The sequence below is a fragment of the Schistocerca serialis genome, chromosome 2 (genome assembly GCF_023864345.2).
Source record: "Schistocerca serialis cubense isolate TAMUIC-IGC-003099 chromosome 2, iqSchSeri2.2, whole genome shotgun sequence".
Lineage (NCBI taxonomy): Eukaryota > Metazoa > Arthropoda > Insecta > Orthoptera > Acrididae > Schistocerca > Schistocerca serialis.
In genome coordinates this window covers 491,116,690-491,133,046 of record NC_064639.1, presented here as the reverse complement: position 1 = coordinate 491,133,046, position 16,357 = coordinate 491,116,690, and the positions used below count along the sequence as shown (strand labels likewise).

The 16,357-nt window shown below is 46.5% G+C and overlaps 1 protein-coding gene across 1 annotated transcript in view; it reads left to right on the top strand.

The window, feature by feature from the left end:
- Window positions 1–16,357, top strand: part of LOC126456119 (uncharacterized) — a 58,945-nt gene that overhangs the window by 25,690 nt on the left and 16,898 nt on the right. The window contains exon 2 of the mRNA XM_050091872.1: window positions 15,913–16,264. Within this exon, the coding sequence (XP_049947829.1) occupies window positions 15,932–16,264 (333 nt within the window). The 5' untranslated portion in view covers window positions 15,913–15,931. The remainder of the gene's footprint in view (window positions 1–15,912; window positions 16,265–16,357) is intronic.

Genomic DNA, 16,357 nt, shown 5'->3' with positions numbered 1-16,357 from the left:
GCGAAGATTGATCTGATTTTCGTGAAACAGACGAGCTGTGTCATCAATAAACACACGCAGACCCGTTAGATCGCTCACAGCCCTCTATACAGGGCGGTCCATTGATCGTGACCGGGCCAAATATCTCACGAAATAAGCGTCAAACGAAAAAACTACAAAGAAAGAAACTTGTCTAGCTTGAAGGGGGAAACCAGATGGCGCTATGGTTGGCCCGCTAGATGGCACTGACATAGGTCAAACGGATATCAACTGCATTTTTTAAAGTAGAAACCCTCATTTTTATTACATATTCGTGTAGAACGTAGAGAAATATGAATGTTTTAATTGGACCACTTTCTTCGCTTTCTGATAATGGCGCTGTAATACTCACAAACGTATAAGTACGTGGTATCACGTAACATTCCGCCAGTGCGGACGGTATTTGCTTCGTGATACATTACCCGTGTCAAAATAGACCGTTTACCAATTGCGGAAAACGTCCATATCGTGTTGATGTGTGGCTATTGTGATCACAATGCCCAACGGGCGTGCGCTATGTATGCTGCTCGGTATCCTGGACGACATCATTCAAGTGTCCGGACCGTTCGCCGGATAGTTACGTAATTTAAGGGAACAGAAAGTTTTCAGCCACATGTGAAACGTCAGCCACGACCTGCAACAAATGATGATGCCCAAGTAGGTGTTTTAGCTGCTGTCGCTGCTAATCCGCACTTCACTAGCAGACAAATTGCGCGAGAATCGGGAATCTCAAAAACGTCGGTGTTGAGAAGGCTACTTCAACATCGATTGCACCTGTACCATAGTTCTATGCACCAGGAATTTCATGGCGACGACTTTGAACGTCGTGTACAGTTCTGACACTGGGCACAAGAGAAATTACAGGACAATAACAGACTTTTTGTACGCGTTCTATTTAGCGACGAAGCGCCATTCACCAACAGCGGTAACATAAACCGGCATAATATGCACTATTGGGCAACGGAAAATCCACGATGGCTGCGACAGTGGCACATCAGCGAACTTGGCGGATTAATGTATGGTGCGGCATTATGGAAGGCTAATTGGCCCCCATTTTATCGGTGGCAATCTAAATAGTGCAATGTATGCTGATTTCCTACGTAATGTTCTACCGATATTACTATAAGGTGTTTCACTGCATGACAGAATGGCGATATGCTTCCAACATGACGCATGTCCGGCACATAGCTCGAGTGCGGTTGAAGCGGTATTGAATAGCATATTTCATGACAGATGGCTTGGTCGTCGAAGCATCATACTATGGCCCGCACGTTCACCGGATCTGACGTCCCCGGATTTCTTTCTGTGGGGAAAGTTGAAGGATATTTGCTATCGCGATCCACCAACAACGCCTGACAACATGCGTGATCGCATTGTCAATGCATGTGCGAACATTACGGAAGGCGAACTACTCGCTGTTGAGAGGAATGTCCTTACACGTATTGCCAAATGCATTGAGGTTGACGGACATCATTTTGAGCATTTATTGCATTAGTGTGGTATTTACAGGTAATCATGCTGTAACAGCATGCGTTCTCAGAAATGATAATTCACGAAGGTACATGTATCACATTGGAACAACCGAAATAAAATGTTCAAACGTATCTACGTTCTGTAATTTAATTTAAAAAACCTACCTGTTACCATCTGTTCGTCTGAAACTGTGAGCATATGTTTGTCACTATTACAGCGCCATCTATCAGAAAAGGAAAAAAGCGATCCAACTAAAACATTCATATTTCTTTACATACTACACGAACATGTAATAAAAAATGGAGGTTCCTATTTTAAAAAACGCAGTTGATATCCGTTTGTCCTATGGCAACGCCATCTAGCGGGCCAACCATAGCGCCATCTGGTTTACCCCATCAAGCTAGACAAGTTTCCTTCTTTGCAGTTTTTTTCGTTTGACGCTTATTTCTTGAGATATTTGGCCCGGTCACGATCAATGTACCACCCTGTATAGTCTAGCAAGTGACTTTAGCCCTGGCAGTAGCAAGAATAGCCTTTCATGCCAACTAAGAATTACGGAATAAGTGTTTGTTTATTTGGTGTTAAATGTGGAAGATTCTCCAAGTAATTTTAAGATGTTTGTTCAAATAATCAAAATTTTATGAATAAACAATTAGTCAATTCAGTCGAGCGTGCGTGTCTTGTGTTGGACATAAAATATATGAGTATATTTGGAAACGTCTAATAGACAACTTCAGCGCTACCATTGTAATGAATATTAAACGGTATTGGAATGGCGGAAACCTTGACAATTTAATCTCTCAGATAAACAACTGTCCTTTATCACATACAACACACATGAATACAGACGGTAGTTGACAAACGAGAAGACAAGCCTAACATTTAATTGAACCAATCTTGGAATCTGCTCTTTAAACGAATGGCATGTTTAAAACGAATTTGTGACACGTGCAGGCTGACACTTTTGCGGAGACTGAATATGTTGACATGGGGCCCAAGACACTTAAGGTAGCCTTTGCTTTCAGATTCGTTGGCTTCGGTAACTCACAAACATTTCAACCTAACGTAGACCTCCATCTAAGTCTGTGTCGCCGCGCGGAGGGGCCCACGTGGTTTGAGGCGCCATGTCACGGAGTGAGCGGCCCCTCCCGTAGGAGGTTCGAGTCCTCCCTCGGGCATAGGTGTGTGTGTTGTTCTTGGCATAAGTTAGTTTAAGTAGTGCATAAGTCTAGGGATCGATGACCTCAGTAGTTTGGTCCCTTACGAATTCACAAACATTTGAACATTTCTTAAGTCTGTGTCAACAACCAGAACATTTTCTTTCATATTCGTTGGCTTCGCCAACTTATAGACTATCTGCGGAATGTCGCTTATCCCAAGCTCTGCAGAAATGTCTTCCTGCAAAAGTGTCAATAACCAAAATTGTTCCAACCACACTGGAAACAACTTCCTTTTCATTTGCCCTTCTTGGCTAAATTTAGTGTTTAACTCGGCTTGTCGTTTGTCTGCTTGTGCCTGTATTCGTGTGCGTTTGCTGTGAACACTCAATCGAAATTTGAAAATAACAGTAACCCTCATATACGTAATACTAGAAGGTGAAGAGCCTTACTCAATCCATCACTCAGGTGTGACACAGAAACAAGTGATGTGCTAGCTCATAAAAATTCGTAACAGCTTCCTAGTGATTCAAAGACGCAAATACGCACGCTGCATAAGAAAATTGTGTCCAGGGAACCTGATGCTAACGCGCCTCAAAACCACGTGTAGCCTTGGTAATAGCGTCTTTTCGACCGAGTATGAAGGTCCACACATTTCTTCAGGCATTTCGTTCCCAGATGTAATCACTCGTTCATAATTAGATCCCCCCAGATATACCAAATTGTTTATATGTTAACTGATAAATTTCACCCACTGTTTCAAGCAGTCCGCGATACTTTCTACGGAATCTATATCTGGCCATTAAGCGTTCCAGTCAAGAAAAGCGAGTAAGCTCTGTGAGCACTGCTATTGTCATCTTGTCAGACAGCCTACTCTCCATGAGCGTGCAGAAGGAAGCCCGCCACTTGTCCACCAGCATTCGTGAAATAAAACTCTAGTCATGTTCAGGTGATCTGAACGAGTGGCCCCAAGTCAGGGTACGAAAAACTTGTCTGGACTGAACTACACCTTCGACACCCTTTACATCATTTGGAAAGCGCCAGAATGGTGATTCGTAGCACTAACTGTAAATGTCCAGTCTATTACTGTCCAATTGCTATGCTGTTTGGCCCGTTGAAGAATTGAAGCTTTATGTGCTGTTATCAACAAATGGATCTTTTCTTTTTTTTTGCGAGATATCAGATTTCAGATGTGTGGTGTCATTCGAATTTAGGTAAAGTTGGTACCTCACGACGGAACTACGAGGTAAGGACAGTCGTTGCCAGACGCAATCACGAATGAGAGACGTTAACGAAGACACGTCTCCAGAGGTTCCGTACGCCGTCGTTGCGGGAAGTCTACTTATGTCAGAACGCAGCGCCGCTCAGTCCTAGTCTCTGATAGCCGAGTCTGATAACAGCAACACAATAATTAATATCGGGGCACCGAGTTAGTATCATTAGTCAGGACTGTGTAAGAAAGTTAATAGTCAAATGCAGTGTGTTCTTTGACTGTCATTCGGTGCTGTTCAAGCGTCACCGTGTTCAGTGATAATAGTGAATATACAGGGTGATATTACAGCTTCTTAGGGGTTGTAGATGAAGTTTTGATAAGGAACAGATATTCGGAAATGTACCGTTTGGATGTAGAATCAGTCTGAGGATCGGATCACTTTCAAATCTCCCGCTTCACGTAGTCACATAACTGACTCAGTGAGCTCTGACCCGTGTGCTGCAGGAGCACATTTCATGGGCAGTGTTTAGAGTACGTGCCCTCGGATTCTCCTCTACACGACGAAAGACTTCCTGTTGAAAGTCAAGAGTGCAGCGCGTCCGTGGTGCAACACAGACAACCCTCCTACACTCATGCTCATAAATGAAGGATAATCGCAGAATGTGGTGCCACACACATGGCACTACAAAAAACTGGCGCTAACAGCTTAGGCACATAGGGAACACACACGACACAGATCTGTAAGTCCACGGTATTGATGAAAAGTTGAGAAAACCGTCCCGAAACACATGTACTACAAAACGCCACTGTTTCCTGCTCATGTACCCCGACATCAGTATGGGATAAGATCACCATGCACAAGTACACAGGTCGCCCAACGGGTTGGCATACTCTGGATCAGGTGGTCGAGCAGCTGCTAGGGTATAGCCTCCCATTCTGGCCGGCCGAAGTGGCCGTGCGGTTAAAGGCGCTGCAGTCTGGAACCGCAAGACCGCTACGGTCGCAGGTTCGAATCCTGCCTCGGGCATGGATGTTTGTGATGTCCTTAGGTTAGTTAGGTTTAACTAGTTCTAAGTTCTAGGGGACTAATGACCACAGCAGTTGAGTCCCATAGTGCTCAGAGCCATTTGAACCATTTGAACCTCCCATTCTGGCACCAGTGCATGTCTGAGCTCCTGAAATGTCCTAGGGGTTTGAAGACGTGCAGCGATACGTCGACCGAGAGCATCCCAGATGTGCTCGATGGGGTTTAGGTTTGGACAACAAGCAACCCACTTCATTCATCTGATATCTTCTGTTTCAAGGTACTCCTCCACGATGGCAGCTCGGTGGGGCCGTGCGTTATCATCCATCAGGACGAAGGTGGGACCCACTGCACCCTTGAAAAGGGTACAAAATGACGTCCCGGTACACCTGACCTGTTACAGTTCCTCTGTCAAAGACATGCAAGTGTGTACGTGCACCAATAATAATGCCACCCCACACCATTAAACCATGACCTCCATACAGGTCCCTTTCTAGTACATTAAGGGATTGGTATCTGGTTTCTGGTTCACGCCAGATGAAAACCCGACGAGAATCACTGTTCAGACTATACCTGGACTCGTCCGTGAACATAACCTGGGACCCCTGTTTCAATGAGCATGTACTGTGTTCTTGACACCAAGCTTTACGGGCTCTCCTGTGACAAGGGGTCAGTGGAATGCACCTTGCAGATCTCCGGGCGAATAAACCATGTCTGTTCAGTCGTCTGTAGACTGTGTGTCTGGAGACAACTGTTCCAGTGGCTGCAGTAAGGTCCCGGGCAAGGCTACCTGCAGTAGTCCTTGGCCGTTTGCGGGCACTGATGGTGAGATATCGGTCATCTTGTGCTGTTGTACACTGTGGACGCCCCGTAATGTAGCGCCTGGACACGTTTATTGTCTGCTGGAATCGTTGCCATAATCTTCACACTTTGTGGCACACGAAGGGCCCGTGCTACGACCTGCTGTGTTTGACCAGCCTCCAGTCGACCTAGTATTTTACCACGTCATAACGTCACCTGATAACACCAGGGTATCAATCAAATCACACCAGACGTTCACTGAGAACCTTACTTGACATGTTGATTGCCTGGTGTTATGTGGATTCTCCATCGCCCCTGTATGAACAATGCTGGTGTTCATGATACCATTGCATACAAATGTAGCCTCATCTGTAAATAAAGTGTACTGCACGACGCCTCTTTGTACAGCCAATCGTTCGCAAAATTGTTGTCTTCTTACAGAGTCACCTGCATGCAGATGTTGCGTAGGTTGCACATAGAACGGGTGCAAGCCCTCGGAATATAACGTACGCCACAGTCGTGTTTGTGGCATATCGAGCTGACGCCAATGCGCCGTGTGTCGGTGGCGGGTCTCTGTTGTACCAGTGCGTGATGACTGGATGTTGTGCGACGTCCTTAGTTTAGTTACGTTTAAGTAGTTCTAAGTGCTAGGGGACTGATGACCATAGATGTTAAGTCCCATAGTGCTCAGAGCCATTTGAACCATTTTGTTGTACCAGTGCAATAATGTCTTCTCTTTCCTCGGCTGACCGGTCGGCTTCACGTTCTGATGTTGCGTGTGCACTGGGTAGTGTTCTGGATTGATATAATGCTGAAAAACTTGGGATATACCCTGGCACAGGGGGTTCATCGATCAGAGAAACGTCTGTGGTCTTCTGTCACAGCTGCACGGGTACTGCGTTTACAGTATTTGTACACAAACAACATGTCTGCATGTTCGGCATGGGTGAATGTATGTGGCATATTGGTATTTACGGATACAATGGACCTGCTCAGTGAAACAACACTCAAGTACTACACCCAGCCGGTCGGTGTGGCCGAGCGGTTCTAGGCGCTTCAGTCTGGAACCGCGCGACCACGCAACTATAGCGCCATCTGGTTTCCTCCTTCACGCTAGACGAGTTTCGTTCTTTGAAGTTTCTTCGTTTGATGCTTATTTCGTGAGGTATTTGGCCTGGTCACTATCTATGGAACACCCTATATATGCGATTAACAACTAAAAATAGTTTTAGTGAAATCATATATGCTTTAAATCTCGTTCTACAAGATAGCACAACTACCGAATGTGTAGCAATATAATGTGTGTGTGTGTGTTTAAACATATTTAATAGTGCGTGCAGCTGAATGCGTCTAGCAAGTGTTTCAATTGGACATGACTTAGACGACTTGCCGGTCCTTGATCTAGCACAGCCAGTTTAACGTGGAATCCGAACCATGTGTAATTGAGAGGTAAAGGCTAGATTAATAGAAGAGCGAAAATTTCCATGGGCCGACAGGAATTCGATTCCGTCACCTGTCGATTTTCACGCAACTCTTACCCACTAACCTTACATATGTAAAAAAATTAAAGGAATTCGCATCCAGTGACGCCTGTGGGCTGAGGATGACACGGAGGCCGGTCGGTACCGTTTTGCCTTCCAAGGCCTGTTCGGACGGAGTTCTTCTTCTTCTTCTTCTTCATCATCTTCTTCTTCTTCTTGATGCTGCTTTGTATGATGATCGAAATTATGAATAGCAAATGAGACTACACGGTCTATATAATCCACCAAACAAATATCCTCTGCCACTCTTTGAAATTCTGAGGTTCCGACTTAAAACATTGAACTTTAAATTCTCAATGGGCACCTCATTTTCTGTACAGGGTTTCGAGCATCCTTCAAAAACGCATCAAATCATTCTCTAATTTGTTTTAATTCTTACTTTTATGCAAATGGTGTCACAGAATAATTGACCTTTTTCTTCAAAGCTTGTAGTTCCAAAATTTTTTATTGACAATATCACACCAGTGAAATGTCTGATGCGAAAATAACTTCCCTTTGAAGAAATGAACTTTTTGATACTTCATTTAGATTGTTACCAGCTGATATTTGTGAAATATTTATATTTTTACTCAAGTCACTCATTAAGTTTTTCCGAATTACCCTAATTACTTCCAAGCAGTTTTGCAAAACTTTGCAAAACTATATCTCACGCTGTATAGTTTGATACCCCATCTGCCCATTTCTAACTCTTCGTCCGGCTAGGAAAATTGGGACAAAAATTCATTGTGTAATATCTAGGAAGTTTGAAAGAAAACTTAAGGTAATCATCTAAATCTAATATAATAATCAATCCTGATTGCCATTTTGTCAAATTAAAATCACGTGCCAATGGTAGACGGTTTCGATCAGATCTGGATCATCGTCAGATCATGTCTCTGCAATGCAAAAATGTAATTCTCCTTAGAGGTTAACAGACGCCAAAATTATGCAGTCAATGTACAGAATATATCACGGATGCGCGATCATAATAAAAGAGAAGGAGCTATGTACCATTATGTGGTGAGCATGGTGAGCATAGGTGACAAGCGGTGCGCTGACAAATGTCGCCAGATACCTCCGGCTAGGGCTGTGCAAACGATATCGCGTTCGAATAGCCTCGTGATACGCCGCTGCATTCGATACAGTATCGAGCTTGTTCGAACAATCACATGACTTTTGACTCGCTCGGCGGGTGTGCAAGGAATACGCAGGAATACTACGAACTAGACACAACAGTAAACTATGACTCTTCATAACTGGAGACTGGGTGAAACAGTGGAGAAAATAGCATTGAATCCTACCAATGCATAAACTCCTATTGTGTTTGATCAAATTTACGAGTTCCCATACAGTATTTGGCACGTTTGGATGTATAAACATTTATGCTGCATTTTAAGGAAAGATATTATTTATTAGCTGCGGTTGTTACGGATGGCCTGCACCCTAGAAGATATTTCAGTCAGTGTTTCAGTTATTTTTCGTTTTTAAAATGCATAGTAGATTAAAAACGTTAAGACAGATCGTTGTGATAAACCAACAAAACCCACTAGATGGCAGGCCGGTCAAAAGATCGAAAAGAACCCGAGATTTCTCGAAGTGTGAGTTAAACTGTTCGAACAGCGGGAGTCGTGCTTAAATGGAGGCCATCCTCCGGCAATTGCTGAATAGCGTCAAAAAAGGAGAGAAAAGGAAAAAAAGAGCTACGCGTTATGAAGGGGAAGCTCCGCCCCTCACCTGTTGAATGATCTCATCGGGAGCCAATAGCGCTTAACGAACAATGGCAACATACGTCAAAACGTAAATATCAATCGAGATATAAAATAAGAACAATATGAAAGATTACAGAAACGTAAGTTTGCCGTAAGAATAATTACTATTCTACTCGTATTTGCATCTCGATTGATGTTTTAAGTTTTCACATACGTTACGATCTTATATTAAGCTATTGGTTCCCGATGACATTCTGCAGAAGGCCAGGGGCGGAGCTTCCGCTTTATAACGCGTAGCGTTTTGGTGCTGCTTATCAGTTGCTGGAGGTGTCCTTGCGACACACGTCATCGTTCCGCTCATCGTCTCTGGTCGACAACTAATGGTGAGAAAGCCCTCTATATCCTACTATGTTCTTGTCTCCATATTTTATTGGCATGGGGAGGCAACGACAGATTTATTTCAAACTTTGTGCAATTAGAACGCCATCAAAACAAAAATAATCTTATAAGGTGAACTACTTCGACAATTCCGAGAAAATCGCAAGAGAAGTTTTATATGTCTTTTATGTAATTGATGTATCTGCGCGTACGTGCTGCACGTTAGAGTTCACGGTGGTCGAGTGGTTATCTTCGAGGTATGTTAGACAAACGTGTAAGAGGTGACAGTTCAAGTCCCGCTTAGTCTTAATTTTTAATCTATATTTGTTTCGTCATTGGCCATATCATTTAATTTATGACGTTTGAGATGCAGTATAATTAAAAAAACACATGTATTTGCGTAAAGTTTCAGTCAATTTCATGTTTTTGACTACTTGCTATTTTTAGTATTAGGACAAACATATTTATAACCATCGATAAATAAATGAAGACATACTTAGTTTTGCTGGAAACGTATGCCTCTCGTGATTTGCGAAATCCATTATACATTCACTCTGGTAAGGTACCCGGAACTAGTTCGCACATCGACGCTTCAAGCAGCAGACGCAGAGGCAGGCCCCATTTGGCAGTTAACCTGCGTAGTGGTGAGACGCTGCTAAAGTAAAATGTTCAAATGTGTGTGAAATCTGAAGGGACTTAACTGATAAGGTCATCAGTCCTCAAGCTTACACACTATGTAACCTAAATTATCCTAAGGACAAACACACGCACCCATGCCCGAGGGAGGACTCGAACCTCCGCCGGGACCAACCGCACAGTCCACGACTGCAGCGCCAGACCGCTTTTTTTTTTTGCTGTTCCCATATTTTTGTCCACCCCCTTTTTTTTGTTTTTTTTATTGAACAAACGGAGAGTACATATATATATACACAAAGCAAAAGTTCTTCAAGGTACCAGTTAAACATATACAAGTGAGTGTTAGGTAAACAAATTATTAGAATAACATTAAATACAACAAAATAGAACATCCTGTTTTCCTTTTAGCCGGCCGAAGTGGCCGTGCGGTTAAAGGCGCTGCAGTCTGGAACCGCAAGACCCCTATGGTCGCAGGTTCGAATCCTGCCTCGGGCATGGATGTTTGTGATGTCCTTAGGTTAGTTAGGTTTAACTAGTTCTAAGTTCTAGGGGACTAATGACCTCAGCAGTTGAGTCCCATAGTGCTCAGAGCCATTTTTGTTTTCCTTTTTTTTTGTTCTTTTTTTTGTTTTTGTTTTTGTTTAAAAATGTGTATTGAACAAACTAAAAGTACATATATATTCACTATGCAAGAGTTCTTCAAGGTACCATTTAAAAATATACAAATGACTGTTAGTTAAACAAAAAAAAATATTAAAAAAGAAAAACATTAAATACAACAAAATATAACATATTCTGTCTTCTTCTTTTTTTTAAAAAAAAAACAAATTTGTGTTTGTTTTTGGTCGATGCATGAGAACGTGGATAAGGGTGTTGCATCATGTAACAGGTAGGCATGGTACACACCAACTTTGAGGGGGGTCAAGGAAGACGCTGCGGAGAAAACCGGCAAAAGTTTGTCGGTAAGATGGTTTTCGGGTGAGGGTGCTATGCGCGGTCACAACTTTGTACCAGAAGTCAAGGACTGTATGCGGAACACTCTGAAAGAGATATTCTAAAGCCTGTCCTCGAAACCAGATTAGGGTATGGTGCTTAGCAAGAGGGTAGTGAAATGTCTGGGGCAACAACAGGAAATCCGGGGTTACCGTCGTTGGCGGGGCACGGAGGTAAAAGCCCATGATTCGTTGGATGAGGAGCCATACGTTTTGTTTGAGGGGGCACGTAAGACGGTGCTCGTCGGTGTCTTCGAGCTGACAGTCAGGGCAGAGTGGGGAGGTGGCCAGTCCTATGCGATAAAGTCGACTATTAGTCGGGAATTTTCCATAGACTATAACATACCAGAGTGCAGACACAGACGACGGTAAAAAGGGTGCATGCACACACCCCCAAACCGTGCGCCAGTTAATGTCAGGATGCTGTAGCACCATGGGGTCGCAAGGGTTGGACAGCATAAACAAACGATAATAATCTTTTGTACGGGGAGGACGGGTGACTGGAAGATCGGCCCGAACGTAGCTGAGTGCTATGAAACAATTGGCGACGTAGTACAATAATGGAGAAATAGGTGCCACATTGATCGGTGGATCGAGAGAAGCTGGTCGGAGGATATCTAAGAGATTGCGTGTTAAGGACGGGACCGGCCCCTGCCAGTGCCGCAACAGAGTGTGGGCAAAGAGTGCAGAAGAGCGTGCCCGCACGTTGATGAGTCCGATGCACCTTTTGCAGGAGGCAGTGTTAGAGTGTTGTAGCGGACTTTGAAAAGTGCCCCTGCTGACACGAAATATCTAAAGGCTGATTGGATGCTGCGGCCAAGGAGTAACGGCATTGGGAGGATCTGGGCGACGTGTACCAGTTTAGGGGCGACATAGATCTTGACATAGGACACACGTTGGAGTTGGTTTAAGTTACGGTGCACTTGACCGCGGACATGGTGCCGAATCGACTGCAAAAGCCGCCGGTAAGCCAGGGCCACTGTGCGGTGTGTGGAGCTCGTAAATTCGAAACCCAAGTAACGAAGGGTGGCACTGACTGGGAGTGGGGTCGGCACCATAGCCGGGAGGCCGCGTCCGATGTGCATCATAGTCGATTTACGGACATTAAGAATGCTACAAGAAAGACGTCCATACTGGTGGATCCATTGGATGGCATCATTGAGTTCCGTGGAGGAGCAGGTGAGAAAGAGGAGATCGTCCTCATAAGCCCTACAGTGAAAGGTGTGGTCACGCAAAGTGAGACCCTGCAGTCTAGAGGTAAGTCCAGTGATGAGGGGCTCAAGTGCAATGGCATATAGTAAAGTAGACATAGGGCATCCTTGACGCACAGAGCGGCGTATAGGAATCGGTCCTACAAGCCTCCCATTGACATGTACCATCGAGACCGCGGGAAGTAGTAACCGGCGAATGGCATCGACAAAAAGCAATGGGAACCCCATACGTGTCGCCACCATGAGGAGGAATGGGTGTCGAACGCGATCAAAGGCACTCGTGAAATCGACGGATACCAGTGCTGCACGAAGGCGACAAACCGACGCCAGTGCGATGAGGTCACGGCATTCTCCTAGGGCTGTTTGTAAGGTGGCCCCACAACCACGTGCAGTCTGCTCAGGTGAAAGGACCGTAGGTAAGACGGTGCGTATGCGCGCTGCTAAGAGGCCTGCATAAATTTTATAGGCTGCATTCAGTAGTGTAAGGGGGCGATATGCAGAGACATGAGACCCTCCCTTCGGTTTAGGCACAGGTAGAAGAATGCAAGTGACGAATTCAGGTGGAATCGGGAAGGACGGAGTAAAGAGTTCCTGAATCATTTCCGTCCAGCGAGGAAGCATTAACGTGGTGAACGCCCGGTAATACTCCACTGGGAGACCATCTGGTCCGGGTGATTTGTTCTTGGCCCCTTTGTTGATCGCATCTACCACCTCTTCTGCGGTGATTGCAGACATCATGGACGTTGACTCCGCTACGGTGAGGGTCCGATCAGGGGAAGGACGGAGATCATCAGGAATAGGCGTCGCCATCGGTTCATCATCATAAAATTGGCGATAATGTTCAGCAAAGGCAGACACGACTGCCGCCTGTGTTGTGTGGTGAACAGCATCGGAGGTCGTGATGTTGGGGACGAAAAGCCGACGTCGACGACTATGGTCGGATGCGGCATGGATTGTGGATGGGGTTTCGTCGTGGAGGAGGTCTTGTCGTCGGGAACGCACCACGACACCATGCAGTCGTGCACGTTGAAGAGAGAGGAGACGAGCTTTAGTACGTTGTCGTTCCCTGTGGGTGTCATGTGATGGAGGGAGTGCATCGAGCTCACGGAGGACGGCGTAGTGAAAATTTGTGGTGTCTCGATGCCATGCTGCTGCTTCCTTGCCACATTGTATGAAGCCCTTTCTGATCGCAGGTTTGGCACATTTGAGCCACCAATGGAACGTGGATGTGTACTGCGGAAGGCGTCTTTCGCAAGACGCCCATTTACTGGCAATACATTGTCGGCAGTGTGGATCATTAAGGAGGGAGGTATTAAGCTTCGAGTAATCTCTGCTGCGCCACACTGACTGAGGTGGCAGAGCCAGGGAGCAAATGACGGCGCAATGGTCCGAAAATGCAAGGGGCCATCGTTCAGCTTGGGCGACTTCATTGCCGAGGTGAGCAGAGACATAAAACCGGTCCAGTCTGCTCGCAGAATGTGCTGTATAATGGGTAAAACCAGGGGCATTGCCATGAATTTTATCCCAAACGTCCACTAGATGAAAATCTTTGATTAAGGTGAGCCGCGCCGGGCATGGCGAATAACCAGGCACTTGGTCCTGCGGATGGAGGACACAGTTGAAATCGCCTCCCATGATAAGGCGATCATAGCGTCCAGAAAACACGGGCGCCACGTCATGTCCGAAGAAAGTGGACCGCTGCCGACGGTTCGTGGAGCCAGACGGAGCGTAGATATTGATGACGCGCGTGTCGAAGATGGTAACAGCCATGCCTCTTCCACAGGGAAGGATTGTCGTGTCCGTGAGTGGGATTCCTTCGCGTATGTAGAAAGCCACTCCACGCCCTGATTGATCACATGTGGACGTGTATGAGTCGTAGCCGTAGACTGGTGGTAGTGTGGCAACGCGTACTTCCTGAAGAAGGGCGACGTCGACGTCAGAGGCCCGAAGCATGTCACATAGGAGTTGCAGCTTGGGTGCAGTGCCGATCATGTTGATGTTCAGTGTGGCAAACCGGTACGTTTGTTTCAGTGGTGGTGGACGCGCATCTACCATCACCAAGGGAAGTAAGAGGAGGGCACCGACAGGAAGTCCCGTCCCATCAGCTGCAATGCCTCGCTTTGATGTTAACAGGCAGCCTCGTCCGGCGGAGGCAACTCATCCGGAGGAGGGGGCGTACCTTCCTCAATGTCGTCGGCCCATGCTTCTGTGCCGTGGGTCTGTCCAATGTCCATGTGAATTGCGTCGTGGTGAGAGAGATCTGGAGTTGTCGGCGGGGAGACAGGCGTCTCAACCGACGCACCGATCGTTACATTGTGCGTGGCGACCTCCATAGTGGTCCCGTCCTGCGAAACGTCTTGTTCATCGTGGAAGTTGTCCGCCGACCTCTGCGTGGAAATGTCGGCTGCTTGGGTGTCGTCTTCGTCGTCGCGGGTGGCAACGCTCTGAGAGCCCGTGGGTGAACGGCAACGGCGTTTGCGCCTACGTGGCGAGCGTTGTTTGCGCACGTGTCCCTCAGTGTCGGACGACGGCAAGGAGGAGCGTCGACCTGGTTCGAAGGCGTCGGTGGGTACAATGAAATTGTCAAACAGGTGTTGTGAAGATGTACTGGTCTCCTCAGCGTCCGGTGTGGGAGCCTGTTCGGCGGCAAGGTTGTCAGGTGGGACGTCTGCACCGTCCGTTGACCGCTCGGCTAATCCCGCGCGGCGTTGCTAAAGTAGCAAGAAGTATTAGGTGCAGTCACAGAACTTACACTTATATTACAAAAATGGAGTTTTTAGCTGGAGTCGACCCACCGCCTTACATATGTTCTTCTTCGGAAGCTCGAACGCTAACCACTTTCTTTCATTTTGTTTGATCTCATTTTGCTCGTGATGGATCGTTTTATGTATTCGGGGTGGACGTCCCATGACGTTTGTTCAAGTCAGTCGTCATTGCATTGACTCTGTTTTTTTTTTATTACAGAGGGCTGCTAACCCTCTGACCGAACACTCTGAGCTACCCTGTCGGCACCACTAGACCACCATTAATGTCTGTAGCCTACGCATAGATACACCAGACATGGGAACCTTCCCTTGCGATTTTCTCGGAATTGCCGCAGTAGTGCACTTTACTACTTGCACATTATGTTGTTTTAATGACCACCTAAGGGTGAACAAAGTTTGAAGTATATCCGTCATGACGTCCCCTGGTGAGTATATGCATTGTAAAAATTTGACAACTTTTAGCCCCGCGGGATTAGCCGAGCGGTCTGAGGCGCTGCAGTCATGGACTGTGCGGCTGGTCCCTGCGGAGTTTCGAGTTCTCCTTTGGGCATGGGTGTGTGTGTTTGTCCTTGGGATAATTTAGGTTAAGTAGTGTGTAAGCTTAGGGACTGATGACCTTAGCAGTGAAGTCCCATAAGATTTCACACACATTTGAACATTTTTGATAACTGTTACCCTGTAAGGAGGATTATTATTTTGCGTTCCAGAGACATGATCTGAAGATGATCTGCGTATGATCGAAATGGGTTACCACTGACACGTGATTTTAACTTTTAATAAAAAGAATTGCAGTCAAGAGTGATTGTCACTTAAAGTTAGGTAACCAGAGCGTTATTTCATTACATTTACGTTTCAAAAAATTATTAAATCACGCAAATGGTGAAAGTGTTACCATACTGAGGATGTACATTATAACTGCCAAACGTAGTCGTTCCACATCCCACTGAGAAATCGTAGTTACGATGCGCGGAACGTGGGAAATAGCTATCCAAACATCTCCCTTCTTGTGCTTTAGGTATTCGTGACGAATCATCATGTCTTCATCAGAAAAGAACGCTGTGGTCACGCCGGCCTGGGTGGACGAGAAATTCGTAAAGGAAGCGCTCAGTGAAGCGGAGGGCAAGCAGGTAGCAGAGGTGTCGTGTGTGAGGGTGGAGCCGGCGGTGAAGCCGGGGGCCAACTTCATGAGCTCGCTGCTGCGGCTGTCGTGCGAGGTGCGGCTGGCCGGCGGCGGCGCGGCGGAGGCGCGCAGTCTGGTGCTCAAGGTGGGGCTGGGTGCGGGGCCCATGGCCAACCTGGCCGAGGAGGCACAGGTGTTCGAGCGCGAGGCGCGCGTCTACCAGGAGCTGCTGCCGCGGGCTGAGGAGGCGCTGCGGGCGGCGGAGGGGGGCGGCGGCGGCGAGTGGCGGCCGCTGGCGCCGCGCACCCTGGGGGCGGCGACCGGGGGCGACGGCCGGCCC